We start from the raw sequence: 9,479 nt of genomic DNA, 5'->3' as shown, positions 1-9,479 counted from the left end.
GGCTCTTGCCAGTCCCCCTTTCTCCGCCAGTGGCCATGGTAGAGACAACACCATCTTAGCTATAGAAGAAATTAAACCAGCTCGTGGGATGCTGAAAACGTAGAAATAGAAAAAAAACACAGGAATATGATAGGAATGAATGTGCAAAACGGAGGATTCGAATAACATAAAATTTCTTACACTTGGTTCATAGGAATAAGAAAAATACATGAGTCCACACAGTCAAATCATGTGAAAAGTATAATTAGGATGTTATTATGCCACTGAAGACTCTGGTCTCATATTTCTTGCGTAAAAATTCTAAAAGGAGGTCCAAGCCGATTGTAAAATTCATGCGTTTTTCCTTTGAAAGTGAGATCAAAGGACATTTTCCTCTACTTTTCCTTTGTTTCATCTCTTTGAACCGAACAAACGAGTAGTGCTGCTAAAGGAATTTTTCTATTTCTATATACTTTTTTTTACATGAATCCAAGATGCCCTAGAAGGTGCCCTCAGTCAAGCTAAATGACACATGCATGTGTGTTAGCAATTCTCTGATCGTAGCCATCTTATTTTAACTACTATGGATGCATACCTTAATCTCTGAAGTTGCATTCACGCCAGCCTGCTCCTCTTTTGCCTTGGTATATCGGTCTATCACAGCTTTCATGCTGACACAGTGACATGCAAACAAGCAAAACAAAATAGATCCGTCAGTGTTTCCTTTTCTGCACTTGCAGCTACAATAGTAAGACATTTAATCTGTTAGATATGACTTAATTCTCTACACTGTTACAAACTATCATCCCACATCTTTTTAATGCATGGTATACTAAGATTTACGTTCTAAGTTGAAGAATGGTAACTTGGTGCCTGGTCTCCGTGTGTATGCATAGAAGAAGTAAGAATCATATGTGACTTAAGATGTTCACAGTTTAAGTGATTATTTTCTTACATTAAACTGCAGTATTGGAGTTATTCATGATTTGCTCTTTCACTTCATGAGATGGGATTATTGATCTCCCATAGATTAATCTATGAACTTTACTTCAGAAACATATAAAAGGGACGAGCTGTACTGTATGATCCAATTAATCCATGTCATCTAAATTATACTAGATGATACCCGCAGGTTGTTGTGGAAATATTTTGCAATACATTTCAATGCAATTTTATTGTATGGAGCATGAATAATTGAAGTAACAATATGATAACTAAAACTGAAAATACATATGATTTATTGTGTTATGCTATTGCATAGTTGCAAAATATCTTGCATAATAGAAAGGAAATTCTCATGCATATTTGCATACTGAGTTTTTTTATGCATTGTTGCATGTTGTGATGGAGTGTTTTTTTTATACATGTTGGTGTGGGAACAATGTGATTTAAAACCCACTTAGGGTGCATTAATGCATGTTGCATGGTAGAGGATTCACATCCGTGCAACAATTTGGATGACGTAGAAGCACGCATGTTGAGATAATTAGAGTAGTGGAGATCACTCTCTTAGGGATATAGGATAGAATATGGAACACTGCAGAATATAATAACTCATGCACTAATTACCCTCTTAAGCACACATTTAGCTATCTTAAATTTGACCATATGATTCTCTTTTAGCGTCTTGGTATTTCAACTATAACATTATTTATGTCCTCTAGACTGCACTATTGCAAGTGGTGCTCCGCTAGGCCCTTTCTCTTGGTACAGTACATATGTCACTACCTATTTAGTAAGATACAATATTCTCCTCTCATTTGTTTGTGTCAAAAAAAGGAATATAGTTTGTATAAAATGTGCATTGCACGCACATGCATGGCTGCTAGTTTATAACCATTAATTTTCTTTTATACCAATAGTATTATCATGACCAATATGCCTCTAATTCTAAGGAGCAGAAAAAACCCCAGGTTTAGAAGAAATACAAAAAATATTTTGTTATTCAAGATAGTTGTAAATGAGCCATAGTAAGTTCGATGGGGAACTTTAACAAATTTGCACACCCTAAAAAAATGATCTTGCGGGTAAGGTTTTTGTTACAATTACGGCTCTTGGATCTTTTCTTTTTGTGAAAGGAATGCTGGAAGGGAAGCCCCACGAGTGATTTTTGTTTTTGAAAGAATAAGAATAAGAATCCGAATCCGCATCCACTCCCCTAACCAAGTGAGTTAGATTCACTTCTTGTACTCTCTCCGTTTCTAAATATAAGTTCTTTTAGAGATTTCAGTATAGACTATATACGAATGTAACTTATTTTATAGTTAGATTCACTATTTTTTGCTTCGTATGTAGTCTATATTGAAATCTCTAAAATGACTTATACTTAGGAACGGAGGGAGTATATTGGATCCCATTCAATGACCTTTGTATTCCCTATTTTTTTTTCTCTCTCTCTCCATCTCTATTTGTGTGTGTGCGCGCGCGAGTGTGTCTACCCTAGAAGCCGGCCTTCACCCCAATCTTGGCATCGTCGTGGCCATCCCGCGGCTCTGCTACTTGCCACCTACAGATCCACCGCCGCAGTCCTCCTCATTGACCCGTCAATCCAATATTGGCCCACTAGTCACGTCCCTTGTTGCGCCACCTCACAAGTCCCAACAAATTCTAAGGTACCAACACCCTTCATTTTAAGCCTAGGGTGCATGAGTGCATTCTCCGGCTTCGGTGACCCCACCATGAATACCTAACCCACGAGCAAAGTCATTGTCCTCGGATTCGTTGACTATGACCTCTATGGCGAAGCCGTGGATCTCGGCTTCGCCTTTGTCTTAGCTCACGTTACTGGGGATCTCTTAGATCAGAAGGTGCTCTGGCGACCATGCCTTCTATCAAATCCAATGAAGAAGGGGATCAAGAAGGAACAACTTTTTTTAGAGAAGGGGGTAACCCTGGCTCCTGCATCATATGATGCGCACAACCATAGAAGCAATAGTTGGAACACGCCGACTAGATTTTAAGAAAATTCTAGGCAACTGCAACTCAAGCAAAATCGTTGAAAAATTGACTGTAGCGGTAAAGAGAGAGGTATACCTCAACCGATCTATATACACATCTAGTAATATGACATAACTAGCTAGCGAGAAGAAGTTCCTCTCTTATTTTTCGAAAAAAAGAAAGAGAGCGAGAAGAGCATGGGACTATGGGAGGCAGGCGGCGCTAGTACAGAAAACGGTCAGAAGATAACCTAATTAACCAAAAGCGATCAGAGTATCCGCATAGCACATGAGAGGTATATTATGTGAAACGAATTAATTACTTGGTGCTGGAGAACTCGTGGAGCCTGCCGGTGCTGGAGAAGACGACGAGGCCGACCTCCGCATCGCAGAGGATGGAGAGCTCCTTGGCCTTCTTCAGCAGCCCGCCCCGCCGCTTCGAGAAGGTCACCTGCCTGTTCGTCGAGTTGTCGATCCTCCTTATCACTATCTTCCCCCTCCCCATCTTTGTCAGATCTAACAGCTAGCAGGCAGAAAACCTAGATCAAGTTAGAGAACACCATGAAGAAGGCAAGTAGATATATAGAACACCGACCAGAACCAGTGATAGATACATAAGGGAAGTACCGGACTCAGAAGAAGAAGAAGAAGAAGAAGAAGAAGAAGAAGAAGTGTATGGGGGCTGGTCTTATGTGGGGAAGGTAGAGCTTCTGATATTCGTCTAACTAGTTGTACCTAGTACCTAAGAGAAGGAGAAAGCAAAGCGCTGCTTAGGTTTTATATATGCAGGAATGGAGGCAACAGTGGCTGAAATAGCACTCATTCTGTACACCAAGCTACTCACTGGCCCCGGGCAGGTTACCTCAAGAAGGTTGTGCTTAATGGCACCTGGCTACAGCTAGCGTGTTTCTTTTTTTTTTGGCGGAAAACAGCTAACGTGTTAGGCATCTCTAACGGGTACCCGCAAATTTTTCTCCTACACCCGTCCGCGGACAAAAGGGACTAATCCACACACACGTATGCCGAAGAACGCCATCTAACAGTAGCCACATACATTTTGACAACAGTTTGAACTAACCGGATGAAATTCATGCAAACGGGCGAATTTTAATATAAACACATCGGATTTCATTTGAAATAGAATAATTTATACATAAAAGCGAATGATATTTCGTTTGCTAAACTAAAACCCTAAACTACTCTATACTTGACGGTGACCTCGTATGCCATGCTGGGCTGGCCGACGGTTCCTCCTCCGTCACTGTCACCCGCTCTGTCGTCGGAGTCAGGCTTCACGCAGCGAAAGGTGGCGGCGTCGTGGCAGGGCTTCCCGGCACCCGCCTGAAGCCCGCAGATGATCCTCTCCGATCCGCTTCCTCCTGCATCATGCCCAGTGCGGCCACGGCCATCGACGACGTGGGCGGGGTGAGAGGCCAGCGGGCCGTGGAGAAGGCGGCATTGGCGGCAACAATCTTGGCGAGAGACCACTCCTAGGTGTACTTGGCCATCTCCCCATCGAGGCGGCGGAGATGACACTTGCTCGTTTCCGTCGTACTCACATAGCGGTCCAGAGCTCAGGCGTACACCAGCTTCGGGTCCGCCGCGATGGGTGGCGGCAGGACGTCGGAGTCAGCGAATTCCAAACGGCGTGCCGCGTTGCGCTTGTCCCGCTGACGCCGCTCCCTGTTGTCATACTCCCGCGTCGTTATGGCGCTCCGAGACGACGAAGAGCTGTCGTTGCGCCGCCGCTAAGATAGTGCCGAAGGTGACCGCACTCTTAGGGAAAAGCCTAGCAGTAGCGCATGTCAAATGCCTAGCAATAGCGCGGGTTGCCGCGCTACTGCTACGGCACTACAACTAACTTTTAGCAGTAGTGCGTGTTGACCCGCGCTACTGCTATCCATAGGTAGCAGCAGCACATTTTATGAAACCCTGCTGTTGCTAATAGCTACAGCGCCTTAACTTACAGCTTGCTACTGCTAAACCCACGTTGCTGCTAAAAACATACCTCGCGCTACTGTTATTATTTTCTGATTTTTTTTTCTGGTGCATATTTCCTTTGTATTTATACATGTTTCATACAATAGTTTCTACAATATCATACACATGCAAAGAAGTAGTGAGGAAGAAGCGAAGTGAGGGAGAGAGAAGGGGGGAGGGAAAAGTGAAGGAAGAGAGGGGGGGGGGGAGGGATAGAAAAAGTGGTTGCTGCTGCGCCTTAGCAGCAACGCGGTAGGGAAAACACGCTACTGTTAAAGGGCTAGCAGTAGCGCGGTCCTGCTAGACGCGTTTCTGCTATGTGGCGTCCGCCATGTGGCACGGTACAAACTTAGTTGCAACGATGGGTCTGTGGCACGCGCTACTGCAGACTTTTTAGCAGTAGCGCGCTTCCTGAGGGCCGCGTTGCTGCTATACATAGCCTGGTGGCTGATACGTCTCCGTCATATCTATAATTTTTGATTGTTCCATGCCAATATTCTACAATTTTTATATACTTTTGGCAACTTTTTATACTATTTTTGGGACTAACATATTGATCCAGTGCTCAGTGCCAGTTCCTGTTTGTTGCATGTTTTTTGTTTCGCAGAATATCCATATCAAACGGAGTCCAAACAGAAAATAAACTGACGGAGATTTTTTTTGGAATATATATGATTTTTGGGAAGAAAAATCCACGCGAGACGATGCTCGAGGGGCCCACGAGGCAGGGGGCGCGCCCCAGGGAGGCAGGCGCGCCCCAGACCCTCGTGGCCACCCTGTAAGGCGGTTGATGCCCTTCTTTCGCCGCAAGAAAGATAATATCCGGATAGAGATCGTGTTAAAATTTCAGCCCAATCGAAGTTACGGATCTCCGGGAATATAAGAAACGGTGAAAGGGAAGAATCTGAGAACGCAGAAACAGAGAGAGACAGAGAGACAGATCCAATCTCAGAGGGGCTCTCGCCCCTCCCTTGCCATGGAGACCATGGACCAGAGGGGAAACCCTTCTCCCATCTAGGGAGGAGGTCAAGGAAGAAGAAGAAGGAGGGGGGCTCTCTCCCCCTCGCTTCCGGTGGCACCGGAGTGCCACCGGGGACCATCATCATCACCGCGATCTACACCAACACCTCCGCCATCTTCACCAACATCTTCATCACATTCCCCCCTCTATCTACAGCGGTCCGCTCTCCCGCAATCCGCTGTACCCTCTACTTGAACATGGTACTTTATGCTTCATATTATTATCCAATGATGTGTTGCCATCCTATGATGTCTGAGTAGATTTTCGTTGTCATATTGGTGGTTGATGAATTGCTATGATTGATTTAATTTGCTTGTGTTTATGTTGCTATCTTTTGGTACCCATCATATGAGAGCGCGCGTGGATCACACCATAGGGTTAGTTGTATGCTAATAGGATTATGTATTGGAGGGCAAGAGTGACAGAAGCTTCAACCTAGCATAGAAATTGATGCATACGGGATTGAAGGGGGACCAATATATCTTAATGCTATGGTTGGGTTTTACCTTAATGAACGTTAGTAGTTGCGAATGCTTGCTAATAGTTCCAATCATAAGTGCATAGAATTCCAAGTCAGGGATGACATGCTAGCAGTGGCCTCTCCCACATAATACTTGTTATCGGTCTAGTAAAGTAGTCAATTGCTTAGGGGCAATTTCACAACTCCTACCACCACTTTTCCACATTTGCTATATTTACTTTACTGTTTCTTTATCTAAACAGCCCCTACTTTTTATTTACGTAATCTTTATTATCTTGCAAACCTATCCAACAATACCTACAAAGTACTTCTAGTTTCATACTTGTTCAACGTCAAGCGTGCATAGAGTTGTATCGGTGGTCGATAGAACTTGAGGGAATATTTGTTCTACCTTTAGCTCCTCGTTGGGTTCGACACTCTTACTTATCGAAAACTGTTGCAATCCCCTATACTTGTGGGTTATCAGTGGCTAAGGTGTGGTTCTCATACCTGTAGCGCATTTCGGCGGCGCCGCGCTACTACTAAGGAGATAGCAGTAGTGTCCTTGTACTACGCGTGCTACTATAAAGTAGCAGTAGCGCCCTGAACAAAGGCGCACTAATGATAATCCTTCACTTATAAGGTTTTCCCTAGTAGTGTCGCGTGCTTTTGCGATCGCATTGGGCACGGGCGACGGCGAGCGGCGCTCCGCCTTGACGCGCCGGGGTGGAGAGAGCCGCTCCTCCTTCACGCGTTGCGTGGCGGAGAGAGCCGCTTCTCCTTCATGCGCATTGGCAACGGCGAGATGTGATCTTCCTTCACGCGGCGTCCGATCTGGATGCCGAGGTTGCACGACAGAGAGCGCGGAGGGGATGCCGGCTCCGTCTTTATGGGGAGGAGCGTCCCCGGTGGCAGAGACGGGCCGTTGAGGTGGAGCATGGAGCGATGGAGCATCAGCTCCATCTGCTCCTCGTACTCCACGTCGATGGCGGTGTACACCTGGCCCGCCACCGCCGGCATGGACTGCGGCGGCTGGTCCTCCTCATCGCTGGAGGATATGATGATCTCCACCTTCATCGAGGAGCCGCCTGCTGATGAGGACGACGGCCCCGGAGTTCGAGGGCCGCATCGCCATGATCCGCCAGAGCCCGTCCCAGAACCGCCGCCTGCTGGCGCCGACGCCTAGGACTTTCCCATTGCCGGAGATGTGGAGGAAGATGGGCAGGGAGAGGGCAGGAGGAGGAGAATAGATTGTGATGTGGACGGCGCAGCGCGACTTATATAGCAGTGACCAGGCCTTGTGAAAGGTCCGGTCAGCTGCTTCAATGCGGCGCAGTGGCCGGAGTTGATTCCTCGGAAACTTGCGTCCGCATTGAAGCGGCGGCTCCCGAGAGGTTGTGTCGGTCAGTACCGCTCTCCCTCCGTCCGGTCACATCGTGGTATCAATGACGGCCGCTGCGTGCTCTGGGCCGGCATGAATGCGGCGCGTGCATCGGAAGGAAAGCGCAGAGTGACGGGTGGTTTTTTTATGGGTCAGAGTGGTCAGAAGCGGACGTATGGACGGCCCGGACTCCTGCAAAGCCCCCCTCCCCCCGCGCGCGCGTTTGTCTCTGGTTTGCAGGAGAAAGCGCGTCCAGACCGCGCCGCTGGCCGATACAGGACTGCGTTCGATGGCTTCAGTGGTCCGGACACCACGGTCCGGACGGATGCGGGGGGTTTGAGGGCCGACGTTGGAGATGCCTTTTTTTAAAACCCCACCATATATTAGTTAACTTAAAATTTCCGTGCACTCATTCATTACAAAATTTGTCACGCAGGGCGGAACAAAATTAAAAAGAATTCCATCAGACCTATTATCAAAACTAAATTTTGCAATCTCGTGAGCCATCATATTAGCCATCTGTAACTTCACCTGTAGCTTCGAGACATTGACCGTCTCCTTCTTTAGGTCAACAAGGGGCGACTAGTCAAAACATTCTCTTCCAAAAATAGAAGCCAAAAAAAAACAATCAGTTTCCAAAATGATGGGCATATCAAAAGTGATACCGATATACAAGCCGTAGCCAATAGCATCAGTCAAAATCCTAGATACATCCTCCCTCTCTCTCTCTCGTTTGCAAAACTCTCTCTCATTTCTAATGTACAAGTTGTATACAGGTAAAATGTTTATCAAACATACGTTAATAATGTGAAATTAGTATATATCCCATATTTATTGAAACTACTCCCTCCGATTCATAATAAGTGTCGCAATTTTGGAATAAGGTTGAACTAATCTTAATTCAAAACTGTGATACTTATTTTGAATCGAAGGAAATATTTTATTTTGCTAAGAGTGCTTTTACTGACCCATAACGTCACATCAATCTGATACAAGAATAAAAAACAAGTTCATACTCCGGCTCTGCAACAATTGAGACTCACATAGTCGAAATGACACACAACCATAAAAGGACGAAATAATGCAAAAAAATGTGATAATTGCCTTAGCACAGGCGGAGGGTCGATCCACGAACTACGGTGCCATTCATATTTTTTTATGGTAATACGTGTCTCATTCATATTATAAAGATCAAAGTATAAGTTACGTAAGGACCGACATGACAAACGTTAAAAATAGCAGAACATCTCTGAGTTTGACACCAACGCCCGTCATCTGCCTCCAGGACCACTATAGCAGCCACCGAATAAAAGAACGACGGATCACCTTCTAACCCGAGCTCGACGCGGCTCCATCGCTGATATGCAGTTTTGTGGATCTCCAAGGTGGCTCACCAAAAGTGAAGCCATCGTCGTTGAACGAATCAGACTGGAGCAACACCTCGGACACGCCATCGAACTCCAGATCTGGCACCCCACCACGACTAAGGCGCCGAAGCAGGAAACCTTACCTGCCATCCACGAACCATGAACCCAGCATACGTTCCGTTTGTCAGATGTCATCAGTGCAGACCATAATTTGCACTCGCTCCTGGACTACCTCCCAAGCTCCATACTGACGCTGGAGCAAATGCCATCGCAACGGCGGAGCCCGAGGACACAGGTCCACCATGAGGATGCCACCGCCGCTATGCCATCCTTACTTGAACAGACTGGTTTCCAC

At 45.9% G+C, this 9,479-nt stretch overlaps 1 protein-coding gene across 3 annotated transcripts in view; it reads right to left on the bottom strand.

The window, feature by feature from the left end:
* The window catches only part of LOC119317755 (MADS-box transcription factor 57-like), an 8,758-nt gene extending 5,114 nt beyond the window's left edge, over positions 1-3,644 (bottom strand). For all 3 annotated transcript variants that reach the window (XM_037592251.1, XM_037592252.1, XM_037592253.1), the window contains exons 1-3: positions 3,543-3,644; positions 3,239-3,438; positions 575-650 (exon numbers count right to left, since the gene is read on the bottom strand). In XM_037592251.1, the coding sequence (XP_037448148.1) occupies positions 575-650; positions 3,239-3,420 (258 nt within the window). In that variant the 5' untranslated portion in view covers positions 3,421-3,438; positions 3,543-3,644. The remainder of the gene's footprint in view (positions 1-574; positions 651-3,238; positions 3,439-3,542) is intronic.
* Positions 3,645-9,479: the final 5,835 nt, after the last annotated feature.

The sequence above is a fragment of the Triticum dicoccoides genome, chromosome 6A, assembly GCF_002162155.2.
Source record: "Triticum dicoccoides isolate Atlit2015 ecotype Zavitan chromosome 6A, WEW_v2.0, whole genome shotgun sequence".
In the NCBI taxonomy this organism is placed as follows: domain Eukaryota; kingdom Viridiplantae; phylum Streptophyta; class Magnoliopsida; order Poales; family Poaceae; genus Triticum; species Triticum dicoccoides.
This window is presented reverse-complemented; position numbering and strand designations above follow the sequence as displayed.